Source organism: Nyctereutes procyonoides, unplaced genomic scaffold (assembly GCF_905146905.1).
Source record: "Nyctereutes procyonoides isolate TBG_1078 unplaced genomic scaffold, NYPRO_anot_genome, whole genome shotgun sequence".
NCBI classification, from domain to species: domain Eukaryota; kingdom Metazoa; phylum Chordata; class Mammalia; order Carnivora; family Canidae; genus Nyctereutes; species Nyctereutes procyonoides.
In genome coordinates, this window is record NW_026575124.1 from 3,232,228 (window position 1) to 3,248,761 (window position 16,534).

Consider the following 16,534-nt stretch of genomic DNA (forward strand, 5'->3'; position numbering starts at 1 on the left):
CCTGCAGGGGGGGAGCGGGGCTTAGTTTCCCCACCAGGTCATAGTGCGGCCCCTGCCTACTGGCCAGCGCCCCCTTCTCTTGCTCAGGGCTCCTCCCTCCACTTCTACGCCTCCCTTCCCCCCAGATCCCCACCCCGCCCTGTCCTGCACCCCTTCCTGCACTCTGGCCTCAAACATCCTCGATAAACTCCAGGTCTTCCCTATAGGCAGAAATAGCTATTTAACTTATAATCACTCACAGCCACCTCCCCCCACCCCCTTCCTTTCAGGGTTTCACAGTGTGGTCTGGGCTGGCCTCCTGTATTTGTAAATAAAATTTTATTGGAACCAAGCCATGTGTACTCTTTAGGAGTTGCTTGTGGCTGTGGCTTTCACATGACAGTGACAGAGCCCAGTAGTTGAGACAGGGTCTGGATGGCTCATAAAGCCTGAAAGAGTTACGATTTTGGTCCTTTAAGAAAACGTTCGCCCGCCAGGAACCCCAAGCCCTTCTTTCAGAACCCACAGCACAGATTACTTACAGACCTTTGCGGCACCAATGCCCTCACACAACCTTGTAGGGAGAGAGCAAAGAGACAAAAACTAGTTGGGGAGGACGATGCTTGCAAATTCCCTCCTCCACGGAAGCTTGATGCAAATCAGATGCAAATGATATGCAAATATGCACGCAGCTCAAAGCACAGGGTAGGGGAGATTGAAGAGCCTCTTCCCACACCTGTGGGCCTCACCTGTGCTCCTCGCCCTCCAGCAGCCGCCTGTAGGTGGCGATCTCGATGTCCAGGCCCAGCTTGGAGTTCATCACCTCCTGGTACTCCTTGAGCAGGCAGGCCATGTCCTGCTTGGCCTTCTGCAGGGCGGCCTCCAGCTCGGCCAGCTTGCAGCGGGCGTCGGTGAGGGACGAAGGAGGAAGTATGGGGGAGGGGGAGGTCGGTTGGATGCTTAACTGCAGGCCAGACAGATGATGTGAATGGAGGAAGGTTCTGGAAAGTGGGGAGGGTAAAGGCTGCGGGGAAGTGAAGCATGCAAGACCGGAAGTCATTTGCACTGACGACGGGCAATGGCCAGCACACACACAGTCTGCTGGCCAGAGAGGATGCCAGCACACAGGACCAGCCACCCCGCCCCACCCCAGAGTCCCATTGCTCATTTTAACTGGAGTTGAGACATTGCTTTGCTTTTTAGGCCTGGCGTCCTTCCAGCCAGCCTGAGGAGTGGGGCTGGGATTCCCTACTCGGGACGTCCAGAAACGGGGACTGCTGATGTTATATGTGCTCACTGCAGGTGGTCCTGGCTGACAGGGCTCATGTGGCAGGGGGTCTCTGGGCTGCCGTAGCCCCCCATCCTGCCTTTCCAAGCCACCGCCAGCTCCCACACTGCTCTGCTGTGGAGATCTCTGGGCCAAGCGGGGAAGCCACTGCCCAGGGTCACACAGCAGATCAGGGGAGACACTGGATGTGGAGTCCACACCGCCTGCTCCTGGGCCAGGACATCTTCCACGCTCGGCTCCCCGGCTGCCTTTCCCGGGTGTCACTGTCGGCACACTCAGGGTGCAGTGCCTGCTGAGAGGGACCGCCTGGGCCTGGAGTCCAGCTCTGCCACCCGCTCTCGGGGGTCCATGGGCAAACCCCCTGCCCTATACCCCTGTCTCCTATATCTTCTGTGTGCGGTCAAAGGGCTGGACTAGGGGCAGTGATTCTCCGGTGTGAAGCCTTTGCAGGCTGACTTCAGGATTTCCCATCCCCTTGTACTATTTTACTCGTGATTCGTCTATAGGTGGATTTGCTTCACATTTACACTTAAGTGGGGTTCAAGGGCTAACTTTATATTGAGAGCTGAAGAACCAGGGGCGAGGGGCATGGGGCGGGGGCATGGGGTGGGGGGCATGGGGCGGGGGTCATAGGCATACATAAAAGCAAGTCACACAACATTAAATTCTAGCTGAAACTGTCGTCCCCAGCAGCTCTGTACCTGAGGGTTGCTCTCTTTATTTTATTTTTATTTTTATTTTTGGTTGCTCTCTTTATTAAAAGTGGAAGAACAGCAAGTATTAGAGGGACACCGAAGACTACCAGCACCTAATTTTAGATTTAATCTTAAGGACTGAAACAAACGTGAGAAGACAGCAGTTTTCCCATCGGCTGTTTCAATGTTACTAATGCTTTCATGTACCACCTCAAATGGTCACTGAGCAGCATCATCAGCCTCCTTTCCCCATTTCTAGAGACTGACCGGGGACTTCCAAGGTTCTCCCCGGATGTCCAGGCTCACCGAGAGTGTGAGCGAGGACAACCCTCTTGTCTGTGGGGACCCTGCCTGTCTGGACCGAGGTTGTATATAATAATAGTGCCATCCGATCAGGAGCTGCTGCCCTGTGCTCATCTCTCTGTGTCTGTCTGTGCCCTGGACGTGCGTCCGTCTCCTCCATCATCAGACTAGGAGCTCCTCTGGGCCACATCTCTCCTGCCCCTGACTCCCTTCTCAGCCTGGGTCCTGAGCATGGGTGGGGCAGAGGAAGGGTGGGGTCGGGGACATCCACCCTTCGGGTGCCCCTGCGGTCCTCCTCCTATTCTTCTGTTGGGTCTGGCGACTACGTGCACGGACCACCCTGTGCCTCTGGCATGAGGGCTCCGAGCCCGTCCCCGTCTCTGTGCAGGGACCTGCCTGCCTGGACAGAGGTGCACGTTCGAGCCACACCATCCCACCGGGAGCCTGTGCCCTGTAGTCACGTCTTTGGTGCATCCGGGCCCTGAGCTGTGTCCATCTGGTCCATCAGACTGGGAGCTGCCCCGGGCCTGCCCTGTCCTGCCCCTGACCCCGCAGGAACTGAAGGCCCAGGAAGGGTGACCAGGGACACCCACCTTGTCAATGAAGGCGGCGAACATGCTGTTGAGGCACTTGATCTGCTCCTTCTCTTCGTGCTTGATGCACTGCGCGTTGGGGTCGATCTCCAGGTTGAGGGGCGTCAGGAGGCTCTTGTTGACCGACACGCTGGTGATGCAGGGCGGGCTGGGCCCGCAGAGGCCCCCGACCCGGTAGCCGAAGCTGCGGCCGCAGGAGCCGGCGCAGAGGGGGCGGCCGTGATGCAGCAGCGGGACCCGCAGGCCGCGGCACAGCTCAAAGTCCTGGGGCAGCTGTGGGTGCCGAGGCGGGAGGAGCAGGACATGGTGGGGGGCCGGGGGGGGGGCTGGAGCCCGAGGCCGCGCCGCCCCTTCTATGCCGCACAGGCCTTTACGGGGGGTCGGGGCGCCCCGGCCTCTTCCCCACCATCAAAGCAGCCCGGGCCATCACCGCCTCCATAAACTGGCTTCACGTCCCACCCACGCTTTATGGGCCCGGAGGCCTGGTCACCCCCGCGGGCCGTGCGCCGAGGACTGGGGCGCCCCCTCTGCGCCCCTCGGCGGGGACCCGGGTGGGCAGCCCCATCATGGGCTTGCCCCGGGGCAGCCACCCGCCTGCAGTTGGGGCAGCCTTGGTCCCGGTCCACCCGGAGGGGCTTGGGGCGGTGGGCATGGGGTGGGGGCTTGGGGCATGGACCGGAGTGCTTGGACGGGGAGGCATGGGGCGGGGGGCATGGGGCAGGGGGCTTGGAGCGGGGGACATGGGGCAGGGGGCTTAGGGCAGGGACAGAGGGCAGGGGGCATGGGGCATGGGGCGGGGGGCATGGGGCAGGGGAAGGGGGCAGGGGCATGGGGCGGGGGGCTTGGAGCGGGGGGCATGGGACTGGGGGTATGGGGCTGGGGGCATGGGGCATGGGTCGGGGGACTTGGAACGGGGGGTATGGGGCTGGGGGCATGGGGCATGGGCCGGGGTGCTTGTAGTAGGGGGCATGGGGCATGGTGCAGGGGGCTTGGAGCGGGAGGCATGCGGCGGGGGGCTTGTGGCAGAGAGCATGTGGCATGGGGCATGGGGCGGGGTGGGGGCGAGCGTGCGCGCCCATGTGTGTCCAAAGGTGGGGTGTGGGCCGAGGGTCTCTGAAGTCAGTCCTGCAGATTCGTGTCTTGACCTTGGACGAATGAATAACCTTTCCGAGCCTCAGTTTCCTCACGTGCAAAGTAGGAAGAGGAAAGAGTCCCCACCTGCAAGCTGTTGGCAGGACCTCAGGACACAATGGCAGGGAAGCACTAAGGCCCTACCTAGCCCTGAGCACGCCGCATCTTAGCCGACAGGCCCAGGCCGAGAAGCCGCACCGGCACTTGGTAGGAGCTCCGGAAATGTTTGTTTGCTCTATTTATTCTACTACTGTTAATTGGCCATTCATCCCTGTCTCCCTTTGGGCGACAACTTTCTCTTCTCTCTTCCTCAGAACTCAGCTCACAGCTCCTTTCCTTGTAAGTGTTGTGCCGGGAGCCCCCCTCCCAGGCGGAAATTGCACCCCGCACCCCTCTCCACTCTCCCAGGGGAGGGGAGGGCCGCTGCAGTAGGAGGCGCCTGCCCCGTGTGGGGGCCCTATGACGAACACATTATCTTATCTTTACCCTCAGGGCATCTTCGCAGGTCCCTGTTGTGCCCATTTACCTGACTGGGAATGTGAGCTCAGAGCGACCCAGCGACTTGTTTAAGATCAAGGGGCAGAAAACTCTGTGCAGGAGTGGATTCAGAGTCTGAAAGGAGGCTCCCAGCCCTCCCCACGCCGGCCCCTCCGAGGCCCTGAGTCTTTGGGAGGCTCAATGAGGGTTGAGCCTCCCTCCTAGGCAAGAGCCCAGACTGCTAGGCTTTGGGGTCCTAGAAGAATAGGCCCGATCCAAAGCCTTCTCCTCAACTGGTGCTCGGTCATGGCCACCAACCCTAGAAGGCCATCATCCACGATAATGGAAGTTAATTATATGTCCAGTTATGGGCAGAGGAAACTAGAATGTGAACTCAGCAGGCAGCATGAAAGAAAAACATGCAAATCACCCTTAGCTTCCTTTGCTTTTAAATATAAGTTGTTATTATGCAAAGGGTAATTAAGTTCTGGAAGTCCAGAAGTCATCATGGCCAGCTCTGCCTGGCAACCCGTTTCCAGAGCCTGCCCCTCGGCCCCCTCTGCTGTCTTTCCCAACACTCTTGTGGGCCTGAAGCCTTTTGGCCTGGCCTGGACTTTGCAGCGGCTTCAGCCCAACATTAGTGCTGTCGTCTGTGGAAGGGGGAGTCCAATTCCATGGTGTCTGGTCCTTCCACTCCCAGCTTCAGCTGGGACCGCCGGTGGTGTTACTGATGGCTTCAGGACCAGATGTTTCTACTCTACTTCTCTCCAGGGAACAATAGTAATGGAGAAGTCTTCCTTTGGTGTCTCCCTCACTAGAAGGAGTGGCGTTGCCCTGACGCCTGGAGGATTTAAATTAGACTTACGGAGGCTCTTAAGTGATGCTCGCTTGGACGTCTTTCAGGGTTTTGGTGGGTGTATGGAGCTGACTTTTCTGCAAGTGTCCCCAGAGGGAGCCCTTTGAAGGAGACTGTCTGGAGAGTGTGGCCTCGAACTTGTGGTTTGGTTGAGGGAGAGACCATGTCAGGTGGGGTGAGAAGTCCTGAAAGCACTCGGGAAGGGGTGGAGGTGAATGTGGGTTTTGGGCATCCTGGTATTTGGATCCCTCCCACCATGTCCACAGACATGGGTTCTGCGGCATGAAGTAGCTGAACAAATAAGCTTTTGGTTGTGTGGTTGACTTTGCCAGGCCTTGGTGGGGCCCTGCCAAGGGTCCAGTGTCATCAGTTGCCTTGAAAACTTGTCCTCTGAGGCCTTGCCCGTTCTTCCCTCAAAACTGCCAGGGTCCCCCGAAAGAAGCCATCCTGACCTAGATTCCTTTCCCCTCCTGAATTATCTAAGTGCTGAGTCCACAGGCTTTGGCTGACCTTGACTCTTTGGACCCCTCAGGCCCTCAACTGTGGAAGAAATACTTTCAAGGCTTCAGAGTTGCCTGAGTGTAGGATTTTCCAAAGCCCCATCTCGACAGCGTTACCCCAGGACAGAGGAGAAACGGCTGTGGAATCCCCCGAAACCAAGAAAGTGACAACATGGCCATTTTATATGGCGAGGCGGGCGGAGCCGGGTGTTTGGGTTTCTAAGAGGAGGGGCAGTGAAGGGGGAGTCAGCATCCTCTTCTCTGGCTTATCTCTTCCAGCCTAGCTCACCACTACCTGTGGATCATCTTGCTTTAGCTCCCCTAGTGGAGTCCTCAAATCGGGCTCCGGCTCTGTACGACCCACTCAGAGCTGCAGCTCTAGGGCACCTGGGGACTCAGTGGTTGAGCCTCTTCCTTTGGCTCAGGTGGTGATCCTGGGGTCCTGGGAGGAAGTCCCACATCGGGCTCCCTGCAGGGATCCTGCTTCTCTCTCTGCCTCTCTCTCTGTGTCTCTCATGAATAAATAAATAAAATCTTAAAAAAAAAAAAGATGCAGCTCTGCTGTGCCTTCAGCCGCCCCTCGGCCTGCGGCCCTGCCTGTCACCGCCGTCCCCTGCCCTAACCATGTGCAGGAGGGACTGCAGGGCTTCAGGAAGTGAGCGGGTGGGGAAGGTCTGTTTTCTCAGAAGGGGTTACATGATCTGGCAACTGGGAGCCACTGAAGTCTCCAAACCAGCCTTGGAAACTTCTTCCTTTGTTTTTATTTTTTATTTTATTTATTTATTTATTTATTTATTTATTTATTTATTTATTTATTTATTTTTAAACTTCTTCCTTTCTTAACCTACCCTGTGCTTTTATCAGCATTAGAGGTAGTGACCGGCAGACACAGGAAGGGAGGAGAGGCTGAGTTACCGGCTCAGAGCCTTTCCCCATTGCATTATGAGCTCAGGAGAGGGGCCCTATCCCTGCTCACCCACCCATCCTGTAGACCTGTCCAGAGCACTTACTCTATTCTAACAATGTGCTGGCGACTAGGGGTGCAAAGAAATGACCCTGCCTCTGCTCCACCTGTTCACACTCACTGGATCACGCTGCTGATTCCACCCACCTTCCCAGATCTAAGCTCAATCAATTTATTATATTAGAGTAATAAAAAATCAAGATCTTTAAAATGAGTAATGTGCTTATTTAAGTTAGAGAAACGTACTATGGGGGATGTGGGTGAGAGGGGAGGGATATGTCAGACATCCGGGGGAGGGGCGGGATGGTCTCTCCCTTCCGTTACCAGCCAAGTGTCTGATCATTTCTCTTGTTCCAAATCCCTTTCCCTGTGGAGGTATGACGAAGAGGTCACTTTGGGGAGTGAGCTTGTCGGGATCAAGCAGGTGAGTGGGTCTGCCTGTGGCCGACCTCAGGGGCATCCAGTACTCCTTCCTTTGGCTAATACATTCATATTTTATTTCCTTCCGAGGAAAGGCATTTTCCTCCTCACACCCCGGGAGATCCCCAGAGATCTTCCTTTACAGAGAGGCCCAGAGAGGTAAAAAGAACTCCCTAAAGTCTCATACTATGTTTCGCTAGAGTGGAAGGGAGAGCTTAGTTCTCCAACCTTCAACATCTGGATCGATGCCTATGACCTGCTTTGCAAAACAGGCTCTGGGAACTGGTTCCAGAGCACAACTGGTTAGAAAGCAGGAGAAAAGGAGGCCTCAACCTGAGATGGCAAGTAGAAAGATATTTTTATTGCATCAGAGAGATGAAAAAGCTGTGGCTCTGGGAGACTGGTCGCGATCATACAGCCCAGGAGTGCAGATGGGAGGCAGTCCGGTGCTGGATTCCTGGGGACAAGTAGGGATCTCTGGTCCTACTGATTTTGGCAGGTCTCACTTCCCAGAGGAACCTGGGAGAGCCTGCCCCTTATGTTCTTTTGGGAAAAGGTGGGGAGTTGCTGACCCACTGGGGATACTGTACCCCCCAGACCTTCTGGTCTGACCTTCTGGGGAATCTTGAGTGATTCCTTGGGTGACTGGGTTCAGAGCTGGAGACCATGTTATTTCTGGGACCACTGTCAGGAACTGGTACCCAGGCCTAGGGCCGACCTTGTCTCTCCTGCATCAGGCTGTGTGAAGGCAGCAGAGCTGTGATTCTGGCCCTGAAGGGAGACGCTGCAGTTAGACAGTGGGAAGAATGTTTTAGCTTTGAGGGTGGAGAGACCCAGGGAGAAGGGGTTTCCTTCATTTTCTGCTACACAGTGACGAAGAGGGAGCTGAATGACAGGTCGCGAGTGGAATAGTCTTCACGCCACACCTGTTGGAGTGGGAGTTTTCCCTTCCCATGGTTAGGAAGCTCATATTTTCTCCCTGTCCAAGCAAACTTGTCCACGTTCCAGATGTCAAATACTTTCCTGGACTAAAGCAGCTGTCTCATCAGCTTGGTCGTTCCCAGGGAGGTCTTCCTGAAATCAGTTACGGAAGAATAGATTAAGAAGGGATTGAGATTCAACCATAAGATGGACTCCCTTCCAGTAAAGGGTGGGAGTCCAGAGGACAAGCCACAAGGAAGCTCATGTTGGCTTTCCTTATCATGGGAGATGTGGATGAGCAGGAGCCCTCCTGTCCACCTGGGCGCTCTTGGTGGGTAGGGAGGGGGTTTTGGTTGATGAGGGGATGGATGCTGTTTGGAACCAGCTCCCCACCCCTGCCAAAGTTTCGGACTTATTATTACCCCCGTGCAGGTGTGAGCAGCTCTCTGGTGGAGTTGTATGTGGGGGCCTCTCAGTCACCTGTTCCTGTGGCATCAGATACTGTGCGATGGGAGCTGTGGTGGCAGCTGTGAGAAGTGCCAAGCTGCCTGGGCTTGATGAAACACCAGGCCCTCAGCTCTCCCACCCTCCCACCCAGATACCAGCTGGCCCTCTCGCCAACCCAGATCATGGTGGTGGGGTGTGACCACTTGGTCTCACCCTGGCCCGTCTCCCCTGCTGTCCATGTGTCATTTCTTGCTGTGTGGGAGTCTCCCTCCTTATCTCCTGCCTCCCTCAGGCTGAGGAAGGATATGGGGAGGAGAGGCACATGGATATAGTCTGTTGGAGGATTCTGGGCCACCTGACCTATGAAGAGGACAGTCCCTCAGCCCCCTCCACCTTCGCTTTGCCTTTCCCCGAACTCTTGCTCCTCCTCTCTTCCTTTCCCAGATGTTTCTTCCCTCCATGCCACTGGTGCTTAAAATAAAGTCACATAGTTCCTGTCATGCTTTCAATATTTCCATCCATTATTTCAGTCCTGGAGAGGGTGGGTGGGATTTCCAGGAGCATTCAATGTGGTGGGGGCTGCTAAGGCCATGCTAGCTATTTATTTGATTGAGTGTCAAGGCTGAGGACAAGGAGGAGGGGTGTTCTGATGGCTCCGGGCTCCAAAGGGAATGCTCTAGTGTCTGACCCAGTATTGGCTTGTAACAGCCACTGAGCAATGTTAAGAGAATAAATGAATTCACCTCTAAGATTTCCAATTTCCCACAGGGCATCTCTACTTGGATGTCACATTGATATCTGGAATTCAAAATACTTTGAAAATAACTTATCATTTTCCTCTGTCCTGAGGCCCATTTGTCAGCTTTTTCTCTTTCTACCAGTTCTTCCCAATACCTCCAGCTTCAAGCCCTTTAATACCTATTTTCCCCACCCAACGAGTCACGGGACTCTGCCATTTTTTCCTTTGAAAAATGCCACGAGGAGCTTCTTGCAAAATGTCAGACTAGGACCTCTGAAAAATCCTTTTGTCATTAGTCACCTACAGTTCTGGAAAAATATACTTAAGATATTTTTAAATGCATTATTGAGCCAGCAAGAAGGTATGGCAAGTTATAAGGAAGGACAAAATGGGAATTCCAGAATTGCAAAGTACAATTATCGAAGTGAAAAACTCAATGGATGGACTTAACAGAAGACTAAAGATGTCAGGGGGTAGGGTCAGTATCTTAAGACAGATGAATAGAGATTTTCCAGTCTGAAAAACAGAGAAAAAAATATTGGAGAAAAAGTAACAGAGCCTTGGAGACCTGTGGAACAGTACTGAATAATCTACCATACGCATGCAGGTGAGAATGATGTGGGAAAATATTTGAAGGTGTACTCTCCATATTTGGTGAAAAACAGCAATTTACAGATCCAAGAACTCTTGTGGTGCCCAAGAAGACAACTAGCAGTTTAAAGCAAAAATAATGATATTGTTTATAATGTATGTAGAAGTAAAAGATCTGGCATTGATGACAAAGATAATGAGGAGGCGTGTCAATGAATTGCACTGTTGTGAAGTGTGACGTGTCAGTTGTGAAGTGTGGAGTAGCACAGTAGTAACTCCAAGTAGACTTTGATGATTAAGGATATATAGCTTTAGCTCTAAACAATCAGTAAAAACAAATATTTATTATAATAAATAAAAATAAAATATTTCGATAGAATAATATTAAATATTTGAAAGTGTTTGATTAATTCAAAAGAAACCAGACAGGAATAATAGCAGACCCCCAAAACCCACCTGAGACAAATGAGAGACAAAGAACAAGATGGCTGGCTCAAATCCAATCACATAATAATTACATGAGGTGTTTATGTTAAAAACCCCTCCATAACAAGAAGACAAACAATTCAGTGAAAATGGGCAAAAGACTTCAACACTTCACAGAAGAAGATGAATTAAGGGCCATTGAGCACATGGGAACTTGCTCATCATTATTAGTCAATCGGGAAAATTGCTTTGAGAAAAACTGAACACCCACAAGAAGGCTAACATTTAAGAGACTGATGATACCAAGTGTGGAGCAGCTGGAGCTTTCACGGAGAGTAAAATGGTATAGTCACCTCGGAAAACAATTTGGCAATTTCTTATCAAGTTAAATGTACACCGCCAAATGACAAATCAATTCCACTCTTGGGTGTTTATTCAAAAGAAATGAAAAATAGGTCTACCTCGAGACTGGTACATGAATTTCTCAGGGCCTTCATTTAGAATAGCCCCCAACCAGGAACAACAGTGAATGGACAAACAAAACTGAGATTTATTTATACAACAGAAGATGACCCAAAAGAACGACCTACTGGTTCATGAAAAGATGAACCTTAAAAACACTAAGCTGAGTGAAAATTCAGATATAGAGGAGCACACACTTAATGCTTCTATTTATACAAAGTTCTAGAAATGGCAATACTAATTGATGGTGACAGAAATTAGATTAGACTGGTGGTTGTCTGGGATGAGGTGGGGAGATGGGCAGCAAAGGGGCATCAGGGAAGTTTCTGAGATGATGGAAATGTTCATTCAGTCATGGTTAGATTGGGCATGCATCCATCAAAATGCGTCGAACTGTAAGCTTAATATGTGTGCATATTTTCTCTCAATAAAATTAATAAAATGATGACTTAAAAACCCAGTCTAACAAATATGTGAAAGACCTATTCCTTTTTTTTTTTGAAAGACCTATTCCTAAAGAAATATAAATGTTACATTGAATGAAAGATAACAAAGCAGCCCTAGCTAAATGAAGAGTTAGGTCATACTCATAGATGGGAAACTTTATTATCACAAAGATATTAATTCTCCTAAAACTGATTTACAGGGTCAATGCAACTACAATGAAATCCTAAATAAGATCTTACCTAAGTCTTAACAAGTTGATGCTAAAATTTATGGTGAAGAATAACAATCAAGAATAGTCAGAGCATTATAAAAAGAATAAATGGGATAAGAAAGAATGAATATTTGCCCTTTCAGAGATAATTATAAAGCTATTAACTGAGTGTAGTAGCCACAAAAGGATAGAAAAATTGGCCCAAAGAACTAGAGAGCCTTTAAATTGGCATATATTATATATATGGAATGTGGCATATATAGTATATACATATTAGATATGCTTTATGTATAATATTTTTATTATAATATATAATACAACATGCATTATATAAAAACATATTATGCATATATTACGTATTTATATGTTATACGTAAAATACATCATACAAGTCAATTATATATATACAAATATATATCAATTATTGTGTATATATTATATGAATATATTAAATATGTTAACTATATATATAAATATAATATATAACCGGGTGCTTGGGTGGCTCAGTCAGTCGAGCACCTAACTCTTGATCTCGGCTCAGGTCTTGATCTCAGAGTCATGAGTTCAAGCCCTGTGTTGGGTTCCACAATGGGTGTGGAGCCTACTTAAAAAAAAAAAAAACAACTAAAGTTACATGTAGTATACAAAGTTATATATATACTTTTTACGTCTGTATCTTTGATATGCAACAATGATATTGCAGATCTGTAGTAAAGGAGGGATCATGCATTGGTTACCCACATGGGAAAAAAATGGAACTGGATTCCACCTTCTATTATACACAAAATCAATTCCAAGTAAATTCAAATTATGTCAAATGCAAAACTTTAAAATTCTTAGAAGAAAAAAACTGGTGAATGTCTTTCTGACCTTGGTATAAGGAAGGATTTTTTTAAAAGATTTTTTTAACTTATTCATTTGAGAGAGAGAGCAAGCGAACAAGAGCATGAGCAGAGGGGCGGATCAGAGGGAGAGGGAGAAGACTCGCCACCCAGTAGGGTACCTGATGTAGGGCTCCATCCCAGGACCCTTGGATCAAGACCTGAGCTGAAGGTGGACACTCAACTGACTGAGCCACCCAGGTGCCCCAATGAAGGATTTTTATGCAAGGCGCACCGAATGCTTAACGTGAAGGAAAAGGTGGGTAAATTAGGCATTAAAATTAAGAATTTTTATTTATCAATTATACACAAAGTGAAAAGACAAGAGGCCATAAACTTGAAGGTGATATTCGTATTATGTGTAAGTGACAAAGTGTAATATCTAGAAGTAGAAATTTATATAGAAATATAAAACCACTTAGAATCTAACAAAAATAAGGCAAACAACCCAACAGAAACAATGGGCAAAAGAAAAGGAAATCCAGACAGATAATACATACTTAAAGAGATATTCAGCCTCGATGGGAATCCTGCAAATGCAAAGCAAAACCAAAAAGGAGACTGATGATATCATTTCATTGGTGAAAATTAAGATGCGTCAGAAAAGACATGAATCTGGAATCTGATCAAAGTGTAAATTGTTGTTACAACAGCTTTGGCAAATAATTTTTGTCTTGTAATATTGAACATTTGATTCAGAAATTCCAGTCCTAGATGCGTGACACAGAGAAATCCTCACCTACGTCCATCAGAGGACATTTAGAAAAATGTCCATAGCACCAACTTTGTAAGAGAAAACAAAACAAAACAACAATAGAGTCACATAAAGTGTTGTGCATTCATTTAATAGGGTGCTATGAATCCTAGCGGAGGCCTCCTGGTTTCATTTTATGTATATATATAATGAAATATATATAATATTATATATAATATTATTAATAATATATATTATTATATATATATATATAAAGCGAGTCCCTTTGCTAAAGGATATCCCTTAAAAAAACAAAAAACAAACCCCAGCTAAACAAGGAAAATTGAAAAAAAATTTTTTCGGGTATATGCACGGATGTGATAATACTAGAAGCAAGCCAGGGAATAATGATACAAATTCAAGGAAGTGGCCACCCCTAGAGCGAGAAAGAACGGGGGACAGGCTAGGGAGGGAGTGTGCAGGCACATGGAAATTACTAGTAACGTTTGGTTCTTTTTTTGCTTGTAAGTGGACTTGTGGGTATTTCATTTTCATTATATTATTAAATACATAAAAAAATCAATATACTATTTATAAGAAATGAAACCTCAACAGAAGGCCTAGAAAGACAGAACAGGAAAATCTAGACAGGAAATCTAAAAAAAAAAAAAAAAAAAAAAAAAAAATCTAAAAAAACCCAAAAAACCAAAAAACCAAAAAAACCAGTAAATCTCACCTAAAACATAAGGCCGTGAATTCAAAGTGGAAGAGCGTGTTAAGGTGAGCGGTGAGGGCGTCAGCGTGCATCGAACATAGTGGGGGTGAGAAATTCTTCACGAGACTTATTTCCGCTTATGTGCATGGATATGTATGTAGGTACTGATTTGCGATATAAAATATATTTCCTATTTTGAGTTGTGGTTAAAAATTGGTTTGACAAAAAAAAAAATTGGTTTGACAGCCAGTATCCCAAACAACCTCTTGTCAAAGCATAGCGGCAGATACGTACCTAAGCGTCCATACCAGCGTTATTAGAACAAAGACAAAAGGACACGCGCGTATACTCCTAGGAGAACGGAGAAACAATCGCACGCTAGGGTACTTACTACGCAGCAGTGAAACAAAAGTAAAGTTACATGCATCGAAATTCTCACAAATAGCATGTTGGGGAGGGAAAAGCAAGTCACAAAAACAGTCTAACTCTATTTTTTTTTAAAGATTTTATTTATTTATCCATGAAAGACACAGAGGGAGGCAGAGACACAGGCAGAGGGAGCAGCAGGGTCCACGTGGGGAGCCCGACGTGGGACTCGATCCCGGGACCCCGGGATCATGCCCTGATGCTCAGCCACTGGGCCACCCAGGGACCCGTAATTTTGTTTCTATAAAGCTTAAAGTTAGACAAAACTGAATGATTGCTTAGGGATTCACGCGCACATGATAATAAAGAAAAGCTGAGAAATTCTTAATACAGAAACCCGGGATAGTGGCTACTTTGGAGACTGGATGGGGTCAGGGACAGAGATGCTGTGACCAGGAAGGGGTCCACGCGGGGCTTGGAAGGTACAGGTGGGCACACAAGGATTTGGTTTATTACTGCTGCCGTTTCAATCGTTAACTGTTTGTTACGTATACTCTTTTGCATGGATGAGAAGTTTATAAAACAAAAGGAAAACGCTGCTCAGCTTGTGCTCCTGGTCCCTGGTTACTCCTTCAGCTCAGAGGATCATCCTACCCGGAGTTCCCTGCCTAGTCTTGGAACTGCAGCCCCTCCCCTCCTAGGGTCTCTCTCCCTCCTGTCTATCCTCCCACTGCTACCGGACAGGCCTTCCTTTCTTTTTTTTTTTTTTTTAAGATTTTATTTATTTATTAATGAGAGACACACAGAGAGAGGCTGAGACACAGGCAGAGGGAGAAGCAGGCTCCATGCAGGGAGCCCGACGTGGGACTTGATCCTGGGACCCCAGGATCACGCCCTGGGCTGAAGGCGGCGCTACACCGCTGAGCCACCCAGGAGCCCCCAGACAGGCCTTCCTAATTGCACACCAAGGTGGTCGTCTGCTCACGCACCTTTTGGGGCTCCCCCCATTTCTCACTCCATATGCCCAAACTCCTTGGCTCTGCATGTTCCCCCCACCTGAAGGACCCTTCCCTCCCTCTTCTCCTCCTTCCTTTAGGTCCATTCCAGCCCAGGGACCTCCACAGTCCCACTCGGGTTGACAGAAAGACCCCTTCTGGCCACTGTCAGAACTCTGCAATTATAACAGGGTGAGGTCACAAAGCCCCCAGAAAGGAGGGGCTCCGTCCTCAGAGGCGAGGGTTCTGGGAGCCACTTGGGCTGGAGCTGGGCTTAGGGAGGAGAGTGCAGCTCATCATCATGGTGAGACTTGTCCCTGGGCGCACTGGGTCACATGGGACAGGGGGGTCCCAGACTCTGCCCAGATCTGCTGGACGCAGCCAGGCCCAAGCTCGTGGGCCGGGTCTGCAGCTCTGGGGCACGGGCGCAGGCAGGGCCGGGCTGGGGGCAGGGGCAGGGGCAGGGGCAGGGGTGGGTGGGGCGATGCCTGGCTGTTCATACCCCTCTCCCCCGCCCCGCTGCCCTGGAAAGCATCCCGCATGGCGCTGGTGTGAACGGTTCTCGTCCTCTGGGTTAAGGAGCGTGAGTGACTGTACATTCCTCGGGGTGGAGAGCAAAGAGGTGGAGAGCCAGGAGGGCTTAAGGGGCAGCCTAGCTCAGCTGTCGCCCGGCAGGGTCACTCATATCCCCCCCCGGGGTCCCTACCTCCTCGCATGGTAGAGGTCGTGAGCCATGCCCAAGGCGAGCTAATGGAGACGGTGACAGCCACCTGGCCTACCGCACAGGGGGGTTGAGCCCCCGTGACGCGCTGGAGGCCAAAGACCTCGAAGGGTATGAGGCCCCGTGTGTAGGTACGGAGCCTGCGCTATTTACCAGGGGGTCTGCGGAGACGGGGCGCACGAAGGGAAAGGCCCCCTGGTTCTGTCCCTCGAAGACAGCACTCCCCATAGTGGCCTTGGCTTTGGGGAAGGAGCTGGAATCGGAATCCCTGACACTGATGAACAGCATTCATCAAATTAAGGAAGTTTCTTCAAATTCTTAGATTCTTTTAAAAAATATTTTATTTAAAAAATATTTTATTTATTTATTTATTTATTTATTTTAAATGTTTATTTATTTATGATAGTCACACACACACAGAGAGAGGGAGAGAGAGAGGAGAGAGAGAGGCAGAGACATAGGCAGAGGGAGAAGCAGGCTCCATGCACCGGGAGCCTGACGTGGGATTCGATCCCGGGTCTCCAGGATCGCGCCCTGGGCCAAAGGCAGGCGCTAAACCGCTGCGCCACCCAGGGATCCCAAAATATTTTATTTATTTATTCATGAGAGACACACCCACACAGAGAAGCAGAGGCACAGCAGAGGGAGAAGCAGGCTCCATGCAGGGAGCTGGACGTGGGGCTCGATCCCGGGACTCCAGGATCACACCCTG

The 16,534-nt window shown here is 49.6% G+C and overlaps 1 protein-coding gene across 1 annotated transcript; it reads right to left on the reverse strand.

The window, feature by feature from the left end:
- Positions 1-2,387: 2,387 nt before the first annotated feature.
- On the reverse strand, positions 2,388-16,050 carry LOC129517254 (uncharacterized). Its single transcript, XM_055336927.1, has 4 exons — positions 15,976-16,050; positions 15,808-15,848; positions 3,233-3,611; positions 2,388-3,131 (listed from the first exon to the last, which is right to left on the reverse strand). Exons 1-4 carry the CDS (start codon positions 16,048-16,050, stop codon positions 2,433-2,435), a joined length of 1,194 nt encoding a protein of 397 aa, XP_055192902.1. The 3' UTR covers positions 2,388-2,432.
- Positions 16,051-16,534: the final 484 nt, after the last annotated feature.

What these genes read in the sequence shown, in the direction of transcription:
- LOC129517254 (XM_055336927.1), bottom strand. Translation starts at nt 16,050, where the DNA reads ATGGGGAGTGCTGTCTTCGAGGGACAGAACCAGGGGGCCTTTCCCTTC. An exon ending in CCGTCTCCGCAGACCCCCTG is followed by an intron (nt 15,849 to 15,975) that starts GTAAATAGCGCA and finishes CGTCTCCATTAG; the next exon opens with CTCGCCTTGGGCATGGCTCA. An exon ending in CCGGGGCGCCCCGACCCCCC is followed by an intron (nt 3,132 to 3,232) that starts GTAAAGGCCTGT and finishes CGGCACCCACAG; the next exon opens with CTGCCCCAGGACTTTGAGCT.